Genomic DNA, 23,224 nt, shown 5'->3' with positions numbered 1-23,224 from the left:
CACAACACACACACACACCCCACACACATACACACATTCACTGAATGAAGATGAAGGCACAACAACATGTTTGTGACAGGTGGTATCATTCTCGAAATGTCAGGGGAAACAACATCCAGCTCAAAGGAGCCTCAGCTTAAATATCAGGAATAAACTTTCAATTTAAAGAAGGTGAAAATATGTTCCTGCAGCATGTTCACAACAGAGCGGTTATTCTGATGAATTCATGAATAGTAGATTATTTTGAGCCCCTTGAAGAAGCATGGTGCTGAAGATGGCAGTGCTCAAACTAAGCAGCAGCCTCCAGGGCTGAAAAAACAAAGCCAGTGTGTGAATGCAAAAACTGCAGTTCCTTGACTGGCCACTAGAGGCCGGCTCCAAAAGTGAGACATTCCCAATAAGCAACCATACTAGAATGTATGCAACTCCGCTCATATAACTTAACTTTTCCACTTGTGGTTCCTTCTGAAGATTTAGAGACCAGTAGGACTTGGCAATAATTTGATAACGATAATCATAATATAACTTTCCTCGATATAAATATGACAAATGTTTGATATAAACTTGATATGAATAAACCTGTAATCACACCCCCCAACCACTAAAAAAGGGAAGGAGTGAGCCTTGAATGCTAGTTGCCACCCAACTATAGACAGAGGAAGAAGACAGGGTGAGAGGTAGGCAGGACTTAAAGACGTTCAGAGCAGAATGTAAACACAGCTGAAACGAGCGACAGCGAGACTGACGAAAACGCAAAACCTACCAACTCAAAGCAGAGACGTTAGTCTGACACTGCTGAATCTGCTTAAACTATTTACTTAACATGCTTCCTGTTAGCACCGTCAGAAATGATGGATTCAGGGAGCTTGTCAGAAAATGAAATCCAGATACAAACTTTTTAGTTCAAAACGCTGCAGCTCGAGTATTGACTAGAACTAGGAAGAGAGAGCACATCTCTCCAGTGTTAGCTTCTCTACACTGGCTCCCAATAAAATATAGAATAGAATTTAAAATCCTTCTTTTAACCTACAAAGCCCTTAAAAATCAGGCACCCTCGTATCTTAAAGAGCTCATAGTGCCCTATTACCCCTCTTGAACACTACCCTTCCAACATGCAGGCTTGCTAGTTGTACCTAAAATCTCTAAAAGTAGTATGGGAGGTAGAACCTTCAGTTATCAGGCGCCTCTCCTTTGGAATCATCTACCAGTCAAGGTCCGCGAGGCAGACACCCTCTCCACTTTTAAGAGTAGTCTTTCCATTTTGATAAAGCTTATAATTAAAGCTGGCTCAGGCTTGGACCAGCTTTTGTCATGCTGCTATAGGCCTAGACTACCAGGGGAACTGGCGCACTAACACACTGGGATCCTAGCTCATTCCCTTCCCCCCAACCCCTTCTTCACTTACTTTAACTCTGCCTGTCCCATTAAAGTTACTAACCATAGACCTTTCTGGAGTCCCCGAGCTCCATTGTCTCGTAGATTCCTCTGAGCTGCCGTAGACGTCCTCCTGCTGCAGACACTCTGGACTCCAGCTGATACGGACGTACTGGACTTCAGCGGCAACAGCTTCTACTACTCGTCTCATCACTATCACCTCTCTCTCTTACTCCCCTCTATCTGTCTTTCCAGACCCAGCTCAGTCGAGGCATGATGGCTGTCTAACATGAGTCTGGTTCTGCCTGAGGTTTCTGCCTGTTAAAAGGAAGTTTTCCCTCTCCGCTGTAACTAGCTAAAAACTGCGATGTGCAATGCTCATGATGGATTAAGGTGGGGTCAGACTGAGTCTTACCCTGTCTTGAAGTTGGGTCTCTGTTCATAATTTGACATAGAGTGGTCTACACCTCTTATGTTTGTAAAAGCGTCCTGAGATAACGTTTGTTGTGATTTGGCGCTATACAAATAAAGATTGATTGATTGATTGATACAAACTAACAAACCATCTGGTTTCTTCAACTTTCACTCAGAACCAAAATTCTGCCTTTAAATTTAAATGAAATAATGATTTGATATTTATCGTGGTAATTATCGATATCGACTGATATGAAATATTTAATCGTGATAGCATAATTTTCAATATCGCCCAGCACTAGAGACCTGGGTCCGAATGCACGTGCAGCCGTTAGAAAACAGGCCGTTCGTACTAATGGTGAAAAAAAACAAAACGATTAGCGGTATACATGAGCCAGGTTAACGCCCCAACAAAGCATTACATTTAAGGGCGGTAGACCCCAACATTACAGGTGGATTACGGCAGGATTACCACACCTGATAGGCTGGTTAAAGGATGGAGGACATCGTGCTTATGTGTTACCATTTAAGACGAAATATGCGAAGACAATGGATATTTAGGGATCGAACAAATCCTTTGGAAAAGTATGATCTTTGACGATTGACTTGCTGATAATAGCTGTTTGTTCATTCTATATTCTTGTAATAAAATGTCCATTTTTTATTCCGCTGAAAAATAGTTTTTTTTTTTATCTTCTCAGTCACACTGGTACCGCTCCTCATGTTTATTGTTGTTTATGCGTAGTAGGCATGCGCAATTCGAATTTGTTGGATAGAGGTTTTCTAGGAGGTTCCCTGGACATATGACGTTTCGCACCAGCCTCGCTTTCATGGCACAATTAGTTAATTGGCCAATTATTTGCAGTCGTGCATGCGGCTAACGCTACGGTCAAATGGGCCGTTCCATACAGTACGTTAAGACTAATGGTCCTGTTTGTGTAATGGCTGGACGTGCATATGGGCCCAGATAAATAAAACTGTACGAACAAGAGAGATCTACATTTAGTCAACTGAACGATTATCGCCTTCGCTAGTCGACACTAGATGGTAGGCTTGATGTGAAGGTCATATATTGTATCAAAGCTGTAGCGCTGCAGTTTACCACTAGCTGGAGTTGCAGTTCCAGTTAATATATAATGCCATTACGCTATAATGCTGTACTACCTGGATTTACACAAGTGCAGACGGCATCTGATAGCGTGGCACGGTTTGGCAGTATTTGATCTTTAAAATGGAGTTGTGTTTTTTGTAGGCTGTGTCTGGAAGTAAAGTGGTAGAGGGTGAAAGACGTGCCGCTCATTTTTTTCTGTCCCTGAGGTTTAAATAACTTTAAAAATGTGAAAATTTCAAAATAAAGTTATAATTTACTTTAAAATATCTTTTTCTTTAGGCCCCTATCTTGAAATGCCTGATTTTATTCAGTTTTGAGATAATATTGAGAGAATGATGGCAAAATTGTCTAAATGGTGTAACCATAAAAATATAGCACCAAGAGTATAAGTTGTTGAAAAAATGTGTTATGATGTTCTAAACAGCCTCTGAAATACATTGGCATAATCTTAAACAAGTATTTTTTAATACCAAATAATAATAGAGGAACATGGCAGTTCTGAATATTTCCATTAACATGGGGAATCATTTCTGCCAAGTCAAACTTCTGGTATGTCAACTGGTGTAACCACCCTTTTTGGAGCCATTTTGAAAAATTTGAGGCAGAAGATCATGTGACAGGATGTGATGTCAAACAGAAGGACCCCTGAAGAACACAACTGCTACATGTCAAGGCTAGTAACTCTCTCTAAAATTTGACAAAATAGAGCATTTTCAGGTCATGGTCAGGTATGTCTAGAACACATGTCAAATGGTATGACCTCAGTAAAATGTTGATAAACATAAATGATCATAAAATATTTAAATGAACATGAAAAATAGTTTTAAATGTTCAACCCAAGGTCAAGTGTTTAGCTAGTTGTCCACAATAATGCCTGCAAAGTTTGATTTCAATTTGAAATGTCAAGCGGTGTAACCGGGTTACACCACTTGACATTATATATACACCACTATCTCCAGACTAATTTGATCAATTTATGGACAATAGTCCTACTTGTTTTTTATTATCATTATTATTATTATTATTATTATTATTATTATTAATAATAATAATGATAATTATAAAATGATTGCTGTTATTATTAAAATGATAATTCTATAATGTAAAACAGTGAAACAGTGAAATCTGTTTTTAATTTCACATTTCTATAGGATAATGCACATAAGCAAGCAGTATTCGGGTGGAAACTTGTGTATGCAAACAACAAACTCTCTCCTCTTCTCACACCCACGACTGTTAGAGGCTTATATTTTCGAGCTCTTCCCCAGTCTGGTCAGAACTGAAGAAGCTTTTTGGAGGAGAGGTGAAACGTCTTCAAGAATTTCTACCAGTCCCGTTGCCTTACGGATCAAGCTTTGGATTACCATGACCTGGATGACTGAGAACCTTCACAGACATGTAGCTTCGCATTTTGGCAAAGATACCCTCCTGCGGGCGCGAGAGCACGAAAAGACAGCCTAGAAATTAGCAGACTACAGGAACCACGTTCGATTCAACCTGAGATGCAGACAGCAAAGGATCATCCCTAGCAGTTTACGGGTTAGATCAACAGTGAAAGGACACAAGGCCAAACAAATCCTCCAGAAAGCTCAAAACCAACTGCTCAATGAGAGACTGCAGCTGATGCATTGCAGTGACCGTACAGAGACAATGACGCAGCCACAACAACTCAAAGGTCTCAACTTTGCGGTAACTCAGGCTCAAGGTTTCAGCTGCCCTCTCTAGTGCCAAGGCACCTCCTTCCAACCTCTCCATCCAGGAAAGAAGGGCTCTCACACCGGACCACATTTGTGACATGTTGGAACTGTGCCTCAACACCACCTACTTCACCTTCAACGGAGACTTCTACAGGCAAAAGTATGGCTGTGCCATGGGCTCCCCCGTGTCTCCCATAGTGGCCAATCTCTTCATGGAAGAGGTAGAAAACAAGGCACTCTCCTCTTTCATAGGAAACACCCCCAGCCGCTGGTTCAGATACGTTGACGACACCTGGGTCAAAATCTGCTCTGATGAAGTAGAAGGTTTTACAACTCATCTTAACTCAGTAGATAACAACATCAAGTTCACAAGGGAAGATGTCAGAGGTAACAGTCTTGCCTTTTTGGACTGTGCAGTGCAAATTGAAGAGGACAGAAGCCTCAACATCGAAGTTTACAGGAAACCCACCCACACAGACCAGTACCTGCTCTTCAACTCACATCATCCTCTGGAACACAAGCTAGGGGTAATAAGAACCCTTCACCATAGGGCTCAGAAGGTACCCACAAGAATGGAGGGAACAAAGAAGGAACAACTGCACATCAAGGAAGCACTTAAAACCTTACCCCAACTTGGCCTTCATCAAGACCTCCAAAAAGTGGATTTCCAACAGGGAGGAGAACAGCAACAAATGACGAAAGCATCGTTATTCCATACCTATCTGGGGTCTCAGAGAAACTCCGGAGGATCTTCAACAAACACAACATCCCTGTTCATTTCAAGCCATCCAACACATTGAGACAGAAACTGGTTCATCCCAAGGACAAAACACCACAGCACAAAAGGAGTAATGTAGTTTATGCCATAGTGTAACGAAGATGGCAGGGAACGGTACATTGGTGAAACTAAACCTCTCCACAGACGCATGGCCCAACACAGAAGAGTCCAGTTGCCTTACGGATCAAGCTTTGGATTTTTAAGATTAGTGTTAATGAAAGAAAAATCTATTAGTGGGTTCACATTCATTAAAATACCAAAATCATTTTACTCCATGACTTTTCATTCAATGTCATGTGTCAGTTGCTTGTCGTTCTCATACAGATAGTATGGTCAGTTGGTGTAACCGATAAATGTCAATTGGTGTAACCAATGTAACCAATAAAAATCTGATATTGTGCAAAAAAGTGACTGTGCATATGATTTTAGCTCTCTACTACACTGTAAAAATTAAATTTTAAATAATTTTAAACCAACTGACCCAAGAATAGAGAGAAAACATTAATGTCTAAGACATACCAACTTGCTCAGTGCAACAAAACCCATATTATCTCAGTTTAGTAATAAAATATTTTAAATATACTTTGAGATGATATTTCATAACAAATCACTTATTTGTACCAGTACACTTGTACACTGCTATGAGGGTGAATTATTTCATATTTGTAATACTTTTGTGGTTACACCATTTGACATTTTATTGGGACTGTGATTCTTTAATTGGTTAAAAATGGTAGAAATGTCATATAAAAAACTATGACACCAACAGAAATGCAAACTATACATTCAAACAAACATCTAAGAAGTTGTTTTAACAAGTTTAAAGCATATTTTTGATTTGGACATCATACCAACCCTTATTTGTCACTGACCCTAAAATAGTACAGAATGATGTCATTCTCACAGGACTCTCAGCCCTGTGTCACTTTTTATTTAATTATTTTAAGACTTTATCAGAAATCTCACCAAAACAGAAGTTTTTTTAGCAATCAAAAACAAAAGACAGAAATATATTTGTAAAGCTGTAGATCTAAGATTCAAACTCACATAAGGAATGGAGAAACAGAGGCTCATGATGAAAAGATGGAGGGGAGGAAGAGAAGAAGAAATGCACCCACATTGAGCCTGGCGGTCCTCAGAGCTCAGCAGATGAGAGGAAAGATTTTCATCGTTTCATATTTTAGTCGTGCCTGTGTCAGGGTGTGATTAGAGAGATCCCAAGTTTGGCCGGGTTTGTGCGGGATGGGAAGATTTAATGGCTTCTGGAGAGTGAGACGGTCATTACTGAAAAATAAGCCTCATCGTTCAGGGTGAATCCAAAGCAGAAATAATGAGCTGCTCACTGGACGTAACCTCTCACTAAACGGCTGCTTATCAAACATTCAACATACAAAATTAAACACAGATAGAAAACGAATGTTATACAAGTTGAAAGAACGAGCCGGACCAGGGAGTCTGCCATCGATTATTCAGGAAGAAATTGAGATAATTTAAGAAGACTTCCTTCTGATGATTAAAAATGAATCAGCTGTGAGCCAGTCAGGAATAGAATCAGGATTTTATGAGGATTAAAAGTTAAATATGTTCACTGTGAACAGGTTAAAGCATGAATTACTGAGTTCCCAATGTGCCATGTTGTGTCTTTTGTTGCTTTGTCCTCTTTTCTGTCTCACTACCAGAGTTTGGGGCTTTTTTCCCCCAAAATTTTCCAAGACGTATTTCACGCTGGATGAACGTGTGGGTGATGATTTCATAAAACAGAAGACGATTCAAAACTGTGACAGTGAATTTATTCTCTTTCCTAAATCTAGCTTGGATTTTTATTTCTTCTCTTCTATAAAACAGACAGAGATTAAAAAATATTTTAACACCAATTCAGACTTCACCTGTGCAAACGTGTAATGTGTAAATGTACTAATAATTTGGTATGCACAATATGGGCTATTGGGCGATAATGACCTGCTTCGGAAGGTCGATGCAGATGAGACAACTGATGTTTTTATGCATTTTAATATCTTGAAATGTGTCGTTTTTGCACACAAGTGTGAGAGAGGCTGACATTCAAAAACGCAAAGCCGAGTATATGGTAATATTCCAATTCCAGTTGAAATCATTAAAGAACCAGAGCACTTCTGTTCTGCTATAATGTCTTCAACCAGCCACTGGGCCTTCAAACTCAGCACACTCACTGTCTAGGTCCATCTTTCCATGGTCAAACTTCTGTCACTGTGAATGTGTGCAGAGATCACTTCATACAGGGCAGGTAGGGACATGTCTGCAGAGTAGTGGCTACTCATGATACCGTTCCAAAAACGCCATTAGCTGGTCTAGAGCAGGTCATCGGGTGACTCATTAAGTGATCTGAATTCAGTGATGGTGTCATTAGTTGCTTTAGCTTTTGGATTAGCTGTGCTAAACGTTATGCACTTCTCAAATGTCTGCTGAATCAGCAGAACAGCAACCACCACTTTCTTGGTGGTAATGCCAGCTGCATCTGATGCTGCTTCGTATATCTTCAACACATCTTCAACACATCTTCATTGTAGTGATGGATTTTCAGAGGAATTAAAATATTTGTTGTGTTGAAACTTGAGGACTTTTTCCTCTTTCTACTTGCAGCACATTTTTTGCAAATTGTTATTGTTATTGCTGCCGTAGATGTCCTCCTGCTGCAGACGTTCGGGACTCCAGCTGATACGGACGTACTGGACTGAACAGCTTCTACTACTCGTCTCATCACTATCACCTCTCTCTCTTACCCCCCTCTATCTGTCTTTCCAGACCCAACTCAGTCGAGGCATGATGGCTGTCTAACATGAGTCTGGTTCTGCCTGAGGTTTCTGCCTGTTAAAAGGAAGTTTTTCCTCGCCACTGTAACTAGCTAAATACTGTGATGTGCAATGCTCATGATGGATTAAGGTGGGGTCAGACTGAGTCTTACCCTGTCTTGAAGTTGGGTCTCTGTTCATAATTTGACATAGAGTGGTCTAGACCTCCTATGTTTGTAAAAGCGTCCTGAGATAACGTTTGTTGTGATTTGGCGCTATACAAATGAAGATTGATTGATTGATTGATTGAAATTAAGGTTGCAGCAGGGTAGCTGATGTAGTAACCTGTGGAGCAAGATTGCTGGTGTTCTTGTGGGAGAGTTTGTATGCTTCAGAGTCTGTTTGCGTTTCAAAACATAGGATCGTCTCTCACCTTGTCCCGCTCCTTCTCCTTCAGTTTGTCCATGGATCTCTTTAGTCCTTCCTCCAGCAGGTCCATCAGCCTCACTGTGTCTCCAGACCGGGTCTTAAACTTCTTCCTGAGATTAAGACAAGTCAACAAGAGGAGGAGAAGACCACTGCTTTAGTCAACAAAACCACATGAATCCATACAAAGTCCAATCTGGAAACAAAAGCACTGACTTGGAGTTTTCTTGTGAGGTTTCTGCTGACAGTATAATCATAACAACGGGCTATAAGATTACTCCTGTCATGACAAATTGAAAACAACAAAACAAACAAGATGAGCATTAAAGCAGAGCATGAGCCAAACATTTAATAACCCAGCTCTTTTCCCTTCTTGTTTACTTGCAGCCATAAGAGCCCCCCCTGCGGCCACTTCAAGCCCTCATTGTCTGGATGAGCGATTATGAAAGCAGCATGATAAATTTCTAATGGAGTTTGGAGGAGCGCAGACTTTGTGGGGCCAATTTGTGCCCCCTCATGTATCTGCAGGGCGTTTGATTACGGCCTCTGCGGAGCGTAAAGTCAACCTCCCGCCTGAGTTGACTTTTCTTCTTCTTCTTCTTTTTTGGACGATTGATCGGGACCGAACAACAGCGTGACAAAAAGAGCTGAAATTATAGAGCTGCTCAGCTTCAGTCGCTCTGTAATCACTGCTCACTGTTTAAGAGGATAAATGACACACAGGAGAAACTGTAAGAAGAGGAAGTGGAGGGGGTGCACACTGTATTACACCTTCATCTGAGTCTGCACAATAGGAAGAGGAGGAGGAAGAGCAGATACACATTCCTGTAAGTCTGCAGGAGAGGAGGAGGAGAAGGAGGAGGAGGAGGAAGAGGAGGAGGAGCAGATACACCCTGTTATACACCTTCATGTGGGTCTGCAGGAGAAGAGGAGGAGGAGGAGAAGGAAGAGCGGGAGGTACACACTGTTACAAGTGAATTCACTTTGACAGCAACAACGACAGGAGGATTGAGTCAGAACAAGAGAAAGAAGGAGAAAAATAGAGATGAAGGAGAGGAAAAATAGGAAAAGATGGAGATGTTAAGGAGGAAGAGGTAGAAGATGGTTAAAAAGAAAGAGATAGACGGATGAGGAGCAAGAGGAGATAAAAAAAGAAAAGTGAAATGAGAAAAAGGCGGAGCAGGAAAAGGAGAAGGATATGGAAAAAATAGAAAAGGGTGGGTAAGAGAAAGGAAAGAGGAGAAAAGTAAGAAGGAGATAGTGAGGAGAAGGAGGAAGAATAGGAAAATATGGGAGGAAGAAGATGAGATGGAGAGGGAGGAAGAGTAGAAGGAGATAAGAAATAGAAGGAGAAGATAAGAGAGGGAGGAGGAAATAGGAAGAGTACATGGAGCTAAGAGGATGAAAGATTAGAAGGAGGTAAGACAAGGAAGAGTAGAAGGAGATAAGAGGGATGAGGAAGATAAGTTAGAGATGAGAGGAGGAGAGAGGAATAGTAGAAGAAGAGATGAGGGGGGAAGGAGGAAGAGTAGGAGGTACACACTGTTACAAGTGAATTCACTTTGACAGCAACGACAGGAGGATTGAGTCAGAACAAGAGAAAGAAGGAGAGAAATAGAGATGAAGGAGAGGAAAAATAGGAAAAGATGGAGATGTTAAGGAGGAAGAGGTAGAAGATGGTTAAAAAGAAAGAGAAAGATGGATGAGGAGCAAGAGGAGATAAAGAAAGAAAAAGTGAAATGAGAAAAAGGTGGAGCAGGAAAAGGAGAAGGATATGGAGAAAGGGGGTAACTTAAGAAAGAAGAGAGGTGGAAGAAGTGATGAAGAAAGAGAAATAGAAAGGGGTGGGTAAGAGAAAGGAAAGAGGAGAAAAGTAAGAAGGAGATTGTGAGGAGAAGGAGGAAGAATAGGAAAATATGGGAGGAAGAAGATGAGATGGAGAGGGAGGAAGAGTAGAAGGAGATAAGAAGTAGAAGGAGAAGATAAGAGAGGGAGGAGGAAATAGGAAGAGTACATGGAGCTAAGAGGAGGAAAGATGAGAAGTAGAAGGAGGTAAGACAAGGAAGAGTAGAAGGAGATAAGAGGGATGAGGAAAATAAGTTAGAGATGAGAGGAGGAGAGAGGAATAGTAGAAGAAGATAAGAGGGGGAAGGAGGAAGAGTAGAAGGAGATAAGAGGAGGAAAGAGGAAGAGTAGAAGGAGGTGAGAGGAAGAAGAGAAGACGATTTAAGAGGAGGAAAGAGGAAGAGTAGAAGGAGGTGAGAGAAGGAGGAAGAAGAAGTGGAATAGGAAAAATGAAAGTATTTAAGTTTTCTTCTCGTCATACACACGTCTGAGATCTCCTCACACTGATCCTTTCTTTTCTTCACAAAGAGGAAATGATGAAATGATTTATTTTCAGAATCTAAGATGGGCGCTTGTGTTTTAGACTCACTTGTCCTCTCCCAGCACCACTCCAAATCCTGCGTGCTCCACCCGGGTCACCTTCGGGTCGTACCAGCCGATCATCTGAGCTGCAGCAAAGACCACCTGGAAGTGTGTGGCCTTCAAGAAACACAGATTAGTGAATTACAAATCAGACCTCTGCACCTCTTGAGATCAGGTGTTTCTGCTTCCTGAAGTAAAGAAATATTAATTTAAGGGACTAAAGCTGCCACCCCCCCTCTGCTCCACATCTCAGATTTCACAGTTGAACTCTCCTTTGTTCTCTCTCGGTTGTCCAGCTGCTACAGCTGGATTGATTTTTTTAGTCCTCGTCATCCACCATCTATCTAATCTCCTGCATCATTCCCTCTCCACCCACCTGTCCGCTGTCCGTGACGTAGATGATGATGTCGGCCTTCTCTTCAAAGATTCGCTGGCGGATGGCTGCCAGGTCCGACGTGTCGTAGGTGTAACCGCCGTCAGACTTCACGATGGTGAGAGGGATGGATTGACCCGGGGGGAAGACGAGCTTACGACCATCGTCCATTTTAGACATGCCTAGGCAAGGATGGAAGGAAGGAAGCATGAAAGGACAAAGTGAGAAAGGAAGGAGGAAATAAGGATTAAAGGGAAGGAAGAAAGGAAGGAAGGAAGGATTTAAGGAATAATGATTTAAAGAGAAAAAAGGAAGGAAGTAAGAATGCAAGGAGGAAAGTAGCGATTGTAAGGAAAATGAAGGTAAGAGAGGAGGGAATGAAGAAAAAATTAAGGAAAGAGAGGAGGGATTTAAGGATAGAGAAATAGAGAGCGAATGAAGTGAAGAATGGAAGGATGTAAGTAAAAAAGAAGGTAAGAGAGGAGATAAGAAAGAAAGCATGAAGGAAAGAGAGGAAGGATGTAAGGAAGAATGAAGGAAAAAACAAGGGATATAAGGAAGGATAGAGAAAGAATGAAGTGAAGAAAGGAAGGGTGTAAGGAAGAATGAGGAAAGAAAGGAGGGACGTAAGGAAGAATGAAGGAAAGAAAGAAAGAAGGGATGTAAGGAAGAATGAAGGAAAGAAAGGAGGGATGTAAGGATCAATGAAGGGAAGAATGGGAGGATGAAGGGAAGAGAGGAGGGATGTAGGGAATAATGAAGGGAAGAAAAGAAGGATGTAAGGAAGGATAAAGGAAGAAAGGAGTGAAGAAAGGAAGGGTGTAAGGAAGAATGAGGGAAGAAAGGAGGGACGTAAGGAAGAATGAAGGAAAGAAAGAAAGAAGGGACGTAAGGAAGAATGAAGGAAAGAAAGGAGGGATGTAAGGATCAATGAAGGGAAGAATGGGAGGATGAAGGGAAGAGAGGAGGGATGTAGGGAATAATGAAGGGAAGAAAAGAAGGATGTACGGAAGAATGAAGGAAAAAACAAGGGATATAAGGAAGGATAGAGAAAGAATGAAGTGAAGAAAGGAAGGGTGTAAGGATGAATGAGGGAAGAAAGGAGGGACGTAAGGAAGAATGAAGGAAAGAAAGAAAGAAGGGACGTAAGGAAGAATGAAGGAAAGAAAGGAGGGATGTAAGGATCAATGAAGGGAAGAATGGGAGGATGAAGGGAAGAGAGGAGGGATGTAGGGAATAATGAAGGGAAGAAAAGAAGGATGTAAGGAAGGATAAAGGAAGAATGGAATAAAGAAAGGAGAGATGTGAGAAAAAAGTATGGGTGGAAGGAGGGATGTAAGGAAGGATGTAAAGATGATGTAAAGAAGAAAGAAAGTTATGTGAGGAGGTGGCACAGGGGAGGAGGACGAGGATGGGGAAAATAAAACAGCATTTTAAAAAGACGTTTATAATAGAGGAGGGAAAAGAACAAGTGGAATTATTATGGGATGATTTTTTGGAAGAAAATAGAAAAGGAAGAGTGTGTGAAATGAAAATGTGGAAGAAAAAAAAGGAGGGAAAAAAGAAGAAATAAGACAACAGACTGATATCAGAAAGAGGAACTAAAAGACAGCATTGCCCTCCTGTGGTCACACTAAGGAACTGCAGGCTGTTTATCTTGACAGAAATCCTGTCCACATGTGAACACAGACTGAACCTGCCTGACAGCATGTTGGATTGAGCACACATCTGCACCACTGCCTGTTAACATCATCATCGAGACATGTGACCCTCTAACAGACCAGACTGAGATTAGGATCAATTAAAAGTCCTGTTCAGCGTCTCATCTTAGACTGACACAACCAGGTCGTCTGCATACGTAAGAAGGATCAAACTTTTACCAATCAAGCACCAAGTGTTACAGGCTTTCAATCACACAGATAAATCATCAGTGTGAAGATTCAGATCCAATGCTCTACCATGTGTCCTATAAAAGTATCCCTTTCCCTGCAGACTCCATGTCTCCTGGTATCAGCTGTCCCACCCTTTGTTTATCTTTCACAGGGACAGTGTGTTCTGTTCATGCATCTTAAAATTTGATTTATCTTATTCCAGGTGTTTTTTAAATCAGATTTCTATTTAGAATAGATTTTTATTAATCAAGTTTAACTTTCAGATGTTTCATTATTGTATTTTTTTGACTCAACATTTACTTTGTTATTTTCTACCAGTTTGATTCAGTCTGAATCACTTTGAGCTGCGTGTTTGTGTGTAACACAGGACTCCCACCAGATCTGTGTCCGATCTGCCTCTGATCCGCTATGGTCCAGCTCCATGCTCTCTCGTCCATCAATGCCTACCGGTTGCGTTTTCGAAACGCAGCACAGAGCAGGACCGTCGTTTTTTCAGTGTTTTATTCTGAAAATCAACCAGATGTTTTCCTTTTGTTTTGGTGCCTGACTTCCTGTCCCGCTCCATCTGCTCTGTTGAGATTGATACGTCATGCTCTGGCATACAGCAAAAATAGAATTCTTGCGTATCTGATCCGTTGCGTTCCAGCGTGCCAGATCAGAGACGCAGCCGGAGCACAACGGAGTGGATCCAGTGGAAGTTAACAGATTAACTAGAATAGAAACCTGTCAGACCAGGTGCCGTGACAGATCGGTAACGGACTGGACACAGATATGGTGGAATTTGGCCGTTAGAAGTGCTGAAATGTGTTCATTTATTCAGAAACTCTAAATTAACAAAGATTTAAAGGGTGAATACATTCTCATAATAAAAAAAATGTAAGAAAGTGTTGCATTTTGCACCTAAGTTACTCACTAAAGTAACGTAATATTTGCATATGAAAAAAGGGAGTATGTTGATCAGCCTCGAGACATGCCTGAAAAATTAGTTGGAAAGGTAACCCTTGGCTGTGAGAAGTATGAATGTGAAATCATTCTAAGCCCTTGCAGCCTCTCAAACATAAGCCCTGAACTCTCACAGGTGTACTGATGTTACCTGGTTAGTGCATGAGGTTTCAAATGGAGACATTAGAGTCCCTGTGACCTTTGACCTGCTGCACACTGACCTTTCGCATCAAACTCCTTCACCACCTCCGTCATCATATCCTGGTAGAAGGACTCTCCTCTCTCGATGATGGTGATGTCCAGACAGTCGTAAACCCTCTGAAACTCTGAGGAAAAGACACAACAACATCGTACAAGTTACACAAACATGTATCTCTTCTTTAACTTAAATCAGAAATCTTCGCCATGTAATAAAAAGCAAAAACAAACTGTTGATTTAAACTTGAAATGAACAGTTTTGTTTAGGTCCTGGTTTGTGTTTGTGTGTGTTTTAACTGTAACATTGATAAGACCTGCTGTGCAGTCTGACCCTGGATTGTATGAAAGCGCAGGTTATTTCTTTTAAAGTTCCCGTATGATGAACAGATAAATAAACATGTAGTCTACCTTTCCTGGAAACATCACAGATCAGGTTCCAGGCTTTAATAAAGTCGGGCTCTTTGCTCTGCAGCCTGACCACACACAGATACGCTCGCTTCTTGAATTCCTCCTCCTCGTCGAATCGCTTCTTTGACTCCTGATGAGAAAAAAGAGAAGGAGGAGGAAGAAAGGAGGAGAAATTACAGAGAGAAATGAGAAGGAAGGGTGATGGATTGAGTTAATGAGGTGTGGGGTGAAATGAGGGAAGACGACAGCAGAGGAAACACATCATGTTTGTATTCATACACACAACATAAACATGCAGTCTAACACAAGTCCTTACTGCAGGGACGCAGAAATCTAACAACCAACGTCATTGTTTTTTTTTTTTTATTATCTTTTATTGTTCCTTTACCTTATTACTGAAACTATGAGTTAATTTAGCTGCATTCAATTAAAAAAATAAGTAAAACAACAACAAAACATCTCTTAAATCTTTGTCCTATTCCTGTCCCCCCAGGTTTTCTCCTTCTTAAAAACTCTCCTCTAATTTTTCAGGCTTTGCTGCAAACTTTTCCTCAATCTCCTGATTTCTCTGTGCTCAGTTGACCGTTTGTTTCCTTCAAAAGCAGACACTGGCTAAATCGTCAAGGTGTGACAGGGCCATTAGCAGGTTACATCTTTACAAAGATCTGTTTCATCGAGTGTATTTGACTTTAAGTTCTTTGTCATCAGTTTTTCCCCTGACCCTAGACAACAAAGACACAGAAAGAGGTGGGTTATCACTGACTTTGTAGAAGGCCTGCAGGTCACTGATAGGTGGGCAAGTGGTCAAGTAGTCTGGAAATCTGTCCTGCAGGTGAGCGATCAGCATCCCAAACTGAGTCCCCCAGTCGCCCACGTGGTTCAACCTGAGGAGGAGACGGGAAGAGTCAGATGCTGGAAAAATACGGATTTCTAGTTTTGAAAACTAAGCCCCAAAAATGACCAACATGAAGAGGAAACTCCTGTTTAAATAATAGCAAACTGATGTCATCCTTCACTAGAAGAGACATCTCTCTCCGTTTTGATTGCATCAATTTTAAAGCAAAAGTTATGCTAGTTTCCGTTCTAGTCTAATTCACGGAGTCTAAATGTAGCTGCTTGTCCCATTCAGAAAACTGAAGGCCCTTTTTTAATCAACTGAGTACAGTTCAGATTGAGGTTTACAGAAAAGCTCTTCTTGCTTAGTTAGCAGTGTGTGATCATGTCTCAGGTGGATGAACTCACCTCAGAACGTCGTAGCCCAGAAACTCAAACAGTCGACACATGCTCTCCCCGATGATGGTGGAGCGGAGGTGACCCACGTGCATCTCTTTGGCGATGTTGGGAGAAGAGAAATCCACCACCACCTGAAAAACATGCAAGGGCAAACATGAATACGTAACTTATACTTAGTAAACAGTTATTTTAAGGCTGTGCAAGCCAAACAAAACTAAAGTGAGAAGCTGAAACACTTTTAAGTTACTCAAATGTGTTCTATTTGTGATGTTGAAACTTTGGTTTCTGCTGTCTGACAGCTTTTCCTCCTTAGAGAATATTAAAACGTGTAAAATAAAAACTTTTCCTTACTTTTTTGCCAGAATAACATCCAAAGTTACTCATTTTAAGAAATTAAGATTGCGATTCAAACCCAAATTAGCGATTACTTCAATCTGCAAGTGTTTTTACTTCAAATGTCAACAGTTAAACTGTTGTGTTCTCACACGTCAAATGTCACACTAGTTAAGCCTCTATAAGTGTGATAAAAGGAATATTGTTAAATTTGGAACATAAGACGCACTCTGCAAGCTGTGTTCCTGATTGACGACTTTTATTTTGATGTACAAAGTGAAGTTTCTGTGCAGATGTGTAGCTCTATCTAGCACCAGCTGTTGCCTCTGTGCTACCAGCTACCCATGCAGACGCTGAGCTCAGCCTAAGGTAGCATTGAAAGCTGTGAGGTACAGATGGACCCACAGCCAATGACCAATTCTCCTAAATTTGCACCACTGCCAAAATTGTTGTGCTAAGTTGAGGAGTCTTTCAATCAAACTAGCACTCCACAATGTTTTTTTTATGTAATGATGTGTCACCGCTTCTTTAAATTAGGGATGTCAACAATTAATCACGCATCGACTAATTGATTGTTAAGAACTTCCTCAAACACATTTTTTGTTTCGATTGTCTATCACGTGGAACAAACAAGCGGGCAGACTGGGATAGCACTGATAGTGCTGCAGGCCTCCAACCATGTTATCTGCACAGGGAGATCTCACATGTCATACTGGTAGCTGTTTTCATCCCCCCTCTGCCAACCTGACTACGGCGTCCAACGTTCTCAACACTGTCATAGCCAGACTCCAGACAGACCACCAGAGGGCCCTCGTCCTGATCTCCAGGGACTTTACATTTTTTACATTTAACCATGTATTTATTTTCTACAGAATTTATTATTGTATTGTATTTGTATAATTTATTGTGTATAGAGCAACTGTAATGACTGAATTTCCCTCCCCGGGATCAATAAAGTATTTCTGATTCTGATGATGTAAACCTTTCAAAGTGGCTTCACGCTGCATGTTCGACTGTGACGTACCCTTTTCTTGGAGGCAAGAGGGGGAGGCTGAACTCCATTCATCAGCAGGTTGCTCAGAAGTTTGGAAACAAACTTTTTCTCCAGGTGGATGTTGATGAAGCCTGAAGACACAAAGGGAAAATGAAAAATGAATTCTTTAGTTTAATCTATTCTCAAATAGATTATATCAATACTTTTTGGACAGAATATATAAAGATTAAAAGTGTTCCTTTTATTTTGTTTCTTTCACGGTTTAAATTTACCCCAATGTCCTTTTTTTGGTTCTGTTAAGCATCATTTAAAATACTGAAGCCCTGAAATATGTCTAAAATAAGAAAAGCACAGAAAGCAGCGAGGAAAGGAAAGCAAGGAGATACTTTTTGAATCAAAGAGAGATCTTTAATTTAAATCCCAGCTGCAGGTTTTTCTGTACCTGGTCCTGCGATTTCGGTTTTCTGGATGAGTTCATTTTCTGGAAGGTTCTGGATGATCTTCTCTGCGATTTCCCTCGGGTTGACTTTCATTCCCTTTGTCTTCAGCATCTGTAGGCGGACAAAATCAAAGTCAAATTAGTTAATTTTAAAACCCATAAAGTAGTAAAAATATCACTTTATGGTTCCAGAAAATCTGAATTCAAAGACAATTCAAGATGCAGCTGATGTGATGATTGAGCAGCCGGTCAATGCCTCTAAATTCAATCAAAGTGGAATAAAAGTTGAGAGTATTATCGAATCACAGGTCAGTATAAATGTTAAATCAGATTCTGAACATATTGTGGATGTGCTGACTCCCTCAAACTCTCACTTAACCTCAGTGAGCGGGTGGTTTCCTCTGATTCACAGACAGACTTGGCGCTCTCACCTGGGCCATGGCCATGGCACTGTTGCACTGATAGTCTCCAAACTTGGCCTGCTGGTTGGGTGCGATAGCCAGCGGGGGGTCGTCCAGCTCGGGGCAGGAAGCCCGGATGGCCTCGCTGAAAACCTCCTGGAGCCGATGGTTTATGTTCAACATGGCTTTGCTGCAGTGAACTTTCTCCTCCTGCAGGGCACACACAACATCAGCTCCACTCAAATACAGAGTCCAACTTGACCAATCAACTGGACAGGATTTGGTATTATGGGGACTTGATCAGACCAACAGTTCATTTATGCTGATGGGATTTGAAATGTTTCATAAAACAGACCAGAATTACACAGGAACCTTTTTCATGTGACTTTACTTTGTGTGCCTGCACAGACCTGCAAATGAATCACCTGTGGGCTGATGAATTTTGCAAGGATCCTAAAAATACTTCTTAAAAATGACTAATTTGTCTTGCAAATGTGAAATAAATGAACAAAAGCATCAATGTCAGCACTAAGTAGTCAGATAGAGCAAACATTAAACAGAGCCACGCCCTAATGTGCTTGTTATCACTGTACTAAAGTTATTACAGGTAATAATGACGCTGTGTACTAAGGTTGGTCCAGCGTCTGACTCTGAGTTTTATTCATTTATTGGTCCCTGACTGGTCTTAACCTGTTTATATGACCTCTTATTTTTTAAGATACTACAGCTGCTGTGTACTACAATCAAAGCAAACCTCAACTTTAATCCTTCGAGCAGCTAAAACTTCTGATTTCAAGTTCTTCTGCTGCCAGTTCCTCTTTGTGCTTTTCATTGTTTCAACATTTAGATAAAATAAATGTCTTCCTCAGTCTAATTCAGTGTTACAGGAAGTGAAGAATCAGCTGCTACAAGATTAATTACACTAATTACGTCTCTCAAAATAAAAGCCTCAAAACCATAAAACGTATTATCCTTTAGACTTTTGAGCAGATAGTTTGTATCGCTAACCTTTCAGGGGAGTTCCAGTGAAAGCGTTTTGATGACACACGTTGCATTGACTCACTGATCCGTACATATTGTAACCACCTCTGACTTTGCAGCTTATATGAGAAGTCTGTATTCTCAGAAGGGATCGTGGGAGTGAGAGTTTTGCAACGCTCTTTGTGAGGGAAGCGTTTCGTGTTTTGAGGTCAGTGTAGCTCTTTCTTTGAACACTTTGGCTTGTATATAAAACTCTTTCATACTTTCTTGTTTCACTTTCCTTCTTTAAATGAATTTTAAAATGCACTTTAACACGTTTTTTAGACTTAGAGTGTCTACATCAGTAAAATTGAATGCATTCATTTAAAAAAAAAAAAAAAGAAATATTTATATATGCAATAACTACTAACAATACTAAAAGTCAGAAGGGACTGATTTCTCTGGTTGAAGATAATCCATTGAACCAACCTAATAACCAATGTTTAAGATCCACACATGGCCCTGGGCCACTTTAAATTCAAACAGTGATAATGTAAACCAAATACTCAGACTGCTGAGTGTCACTCACCCTCTTTAAGATGTTGAGGCGGTACTTGAGCTTGGCGTTTTCCTCCCTCAGCTCCTCTAGACGAGGGGATGGATTTTGGCTTTGTGGGTTTTTTAGACTCTCAATCTCTGCCGAGAGACTCCGAATCTCCTGTTCCTGAAAGATAAATCAAATGTCATGATTATTTGTGGTGACAACGTTAACTAACATGCTGTGTTTGGCGTTAAGATCGACCTAATCTTACAAATGTTGAGGTCTTCCTGGTCCTGGTGGAGTTAAATAATTAGGAGTTAACAGTTTAACTTTTGGCACATCTGTACCCAGTTATCAAAATTAAAGAGGACCGAGTATGGAACCCTGTGGGACACCTCAGGAGACTTTCAGCTACTTTAGCACCAAAAAGGTTTCGTGATTGCGAAGTGTTGGAGAGGAACTGCTCTTACTCTCTGAGTCATCAGTTCTTTGAAATTTGATCACATTACTATATCTGACTTTTCCTTTCCTAGAGTCAAAAGGTCCCTGGTGTTTATTAAGAAAAAACATTCACAGTTATACCCAGAAATTAAGCTTGCTCTACGCTTCGAATACTTTTCAAGTTTCCTTAGTATCAAAATAAATAATCTGTATGAACTTCCTCGGGTGCATTACGAAGAAGGGATGCAAATCACTAAATTGTGAAACAAAAATATGGACGAATAACCAGGGTTCAAATCTTAGACATCAGCAGAATGACAACATCACCAAAAAGTTCCCCAAACTATGAAAAAATCTAAAAATAAAAAGAAGGATTATCGCAGAAATAGAGGGAGGACAAAGAATAATAATAAATAACTGTTACAAAGTACATCAACATGAACCTGGAGTATCTAACCATGCTCAGTCTTCAAAGAAGGGAGTGTCTTGGTTTGTCTCAGAGACAATAAACTTGACCTTTGTGTTTCCAGCAGCTGTAATTAAACTGTGCTGAAAAAGAAACTGATAACATATGAGGTCGCGCCATTTAGTCTGAGTGAGAGTGAAACCAAAAGCTTCCTCACCGTCTGTACATGATGCAACAAACATTCATGTTACAAACTCACCAAGAAGAGACAATGAACGTTATTTAAACGCTGCTAGAAATCGAAATTATGTGATAGGGAGTTTGGTGAATCATTTTAAAACAAAATCTACGTAACTTTCTGTGATTTAACAATCGAAATAATCCGACCTTTGATCAACAAGACGGGGGTTATTTTTCTAATGTGGAACTTACAGTCACTCCTTGTTTCCATATTTTTTAAAGATCACAAGTTTCTGCAGATTTATCACATCAAACAATCATCACTTGAAGTCCTTAAGTTATATCTTTGTTTTACTTTTTACTGCTGGTTTTCATTTATGACCTGAGGGTCACATGTGCATCATTTTGATAAATCTCTCTCCCTCTATTTTAAAAAATCACAACTTGAATATCTGATAAGATATACGAGATTGTGGTGCTTACAAAAGTAATAGTTTTCAAATTTCCGCTCTGATTCTTTCATTAATTAAAAGAGAGACAACCTTCATCATGTCTACATATTTACAGTATTTTGTCTAAATGTGACCAAAGCAGAGACATTACCTTCACACAGCGCTCAGTAGGAGGAAGATTATAATAAGGTCTTTGTAGTTTCCTTCAGTTTATAATGTGGGGGAAGATCTGCTGCAGGCAGCGATAACGGAAAGGAGCGACCAATGAGCTTTCACTTCCTGTCAGTGTGAGCTCTTTGCCCCTAGTGCCCGACTAAATACACCCCGCCTTATAATCACCAATAAATGACTCTGCTCAACACAGTCTCCTATCAGAGACTCAATAAGAGTGATTTTACTGTGCTGAAAAACAGAGTGATACCAAATGTTCATTAAATAAGTCCATTCTTTAAGTTTCTGAGAATTTATCTCAATAAAAAATCTGTTAGGTGGAGAAAAAAATGATGTTTTCACAGGATCAAGAGCTTGAGCTTTTTTCTACTTATTTATTATTACTGTTATAATAATAATAATAATAATAATAATAATAAGAATGACTATTTTTCATTCATTATTATTGTTAAAACTATCATATGTATTGTAATAATAATAACAACAACACATATTCTTATTGAATATTCTTATAATTATAACCATAATAATAGAAATAATTATTATTATTAATAATATTATTATTACTATTATTATTATTATGGTTATAGTTATAAAAATATTCAATAAGAATATGTTTTGTTGTTATTACTATTATTATATGTTTTTGCTGTGGACACTAGGTGGATATCTCTAAAGTGCAAGATGTTGATGGTCAATCCGATCTCGCAAAAACAATTGAGAAATTCTTCACTTGTGAGGCTCAATTTAAAATGAGTAATAATTCGATACATACAACTTCAAAATAGGATAAAATAATCTAAAAATAACATTAAATAATCTGAGGGATTTGAGAAAAGGTTAGAAAATGTCATTCTCTACCTTTCTAAATGTACTGTTTAACTTTGTGTTTAAAATGGAAGTTGATTTTATGTCTTTAAAGCTGCTTTTGTGTGGATATCGATCTAGTTTCATTTTAATTTACAGGTTCAAAATAAATGAATCGATCAATCTAGTCAATCTTTTTGGCTTCTAACAATAAAAGGAATATGTGTCTGGATTTGGAAAGATATTCAAATATCTGTACGACAAAGAAGTGAAGCAAATTCATCCAGAGTCATTATCATTACAATCCTCATTGTAACAGGACAACTTTCAAAGTTTCCGGCAGACTATTTTAACATGACGTTTTCAATCAATTCTGAAATAAAAACCTCCATAAAGACTATCTTTATAGAACTTATACAGAAACAAAGTATAGAATTAAAGATTTAAATACCTTGGACTTCTTGTAAGGCACTTCTCTGACAGTAAGGACTGACTGACTCAAAATGAAACTTCAAACTGCCTTTTTATTCAGGACATGATGCAACAAAAACCCACATCTCAAACTGAAAAGTGAAAATAACAGGAACTCATGTGTACTTGACTCTCCCATGAAATCAGGCTGTGTTTGATTATTTATTCAGAAAAAACTATGAATCTGGTTCGGGATTTTCAAATGTCATGTTTCGCGACTTGTTCTTTTCATACATGATAATTAATTAAAAAGATCAGACGGTTCATTTTACAAGCAAAACCAATTCAAAACAGCACATTCCTCCACTGGGAGGAATTATTGGCATTTTCAGCTTTTGGTTTTGGTTAGGATCTCTGTAAGATATCAACAAGCACCACCAGAGGGCGCCAAACACCACCTAAATAAACTTCAAGTGAGATACAAGGCTGGAATGAACTTAAACGGATCTCCTCGGCTCTATTTCACATATTTATAAAATATATAAGATATGTAATGATAAATTATGATGGGGAAAGGCTGATCCATCCAGGAGGAATTTTCACAAACATTTCCGAGTCTTAAAATCTGCTCATTTTACATGTTCTCA

The 23,224-nt window shown here is 39.7% G+C and overlaps 1 protein-coding gene across 2 annotated transcripts in view; it reads right to left on the bottom strand.

The window, feature by feature from the left end:
* The window catches only part of rars1 (arginyl-tRNA synthetase 1), a 32,789-nt gene that overhangs the window by 6,462 nt on the left and 3,103 nt on the right, over nt 1–23,224 (bottom strand). The window contains exons 1-12 of one of the 2 annotated variants that reach the window (XM_034683517.1): nt 21,340–21,399; nt 19,758–19,892; nt 18,239–18,418; nt 17,811–17,919; nt 17,399–17,499; nt 16,051–16,172; nt 15,572–15,692; nt 14,809–14,938; nt 14,424–14,528; nt 11,372–11,550; nt 11,003–11,112; nt 8,576–8,681 (exon numbers count right to left, since the gene is read on the bottom strand). In XM_034683517.1, the coding sequence (XP_034539408.1) occupies nt 8,576–8,681; nt 11,003–11,112; nt 11,372–11,550; nt 14,424–14,528; nt 14,809–14,938; nt 15,572–15,692; nt 16,051–16,172; nt 17,399–17,499; nt 17,811–17,919; nt 18,239–18,391 (1,236 nt within the window). In that variant the 5' untranslated portion in view covers nt 18,392–18,418; nt 19,758–19,892; nt 21,340–21,399. Of the gene's footprint in view, nt 1–8,575; nt 8,682–11,002; nt 11,113–11,371; nt 11,551–14,423; nt 14,529–14,808; nt 14,939–15,571; nt 15,693–16,050; nt 16,173–17,398; nt 17,500–17,810; nt 17,920–18,238; nt 18,419–19,757; nt 19,893–21,339; nt 21,400–23,224 lie in introns of those variants that run through there. The other variant, XM_034683516.1, reaches the window with a different exon arrangement.

This window comes from Notolabrus celidotus, chromosome 5, assembly GCF_009762535.1.
Source record: "Notolabrus celidotus isolate fNotCel1 chromosome 5, fNotCel1.pri, whole genome shotgun sequence".
NCBI lineage: Eukaryota > Metazoa > Chordata > Actinopteri > Labriformes > Labridae > Notolabrus > Notolabrus celidotus.
Note: the sequence above shows the minus strand (reverse complement) of the source record. Positions and strands in the feature narration are given on the sequence as shown.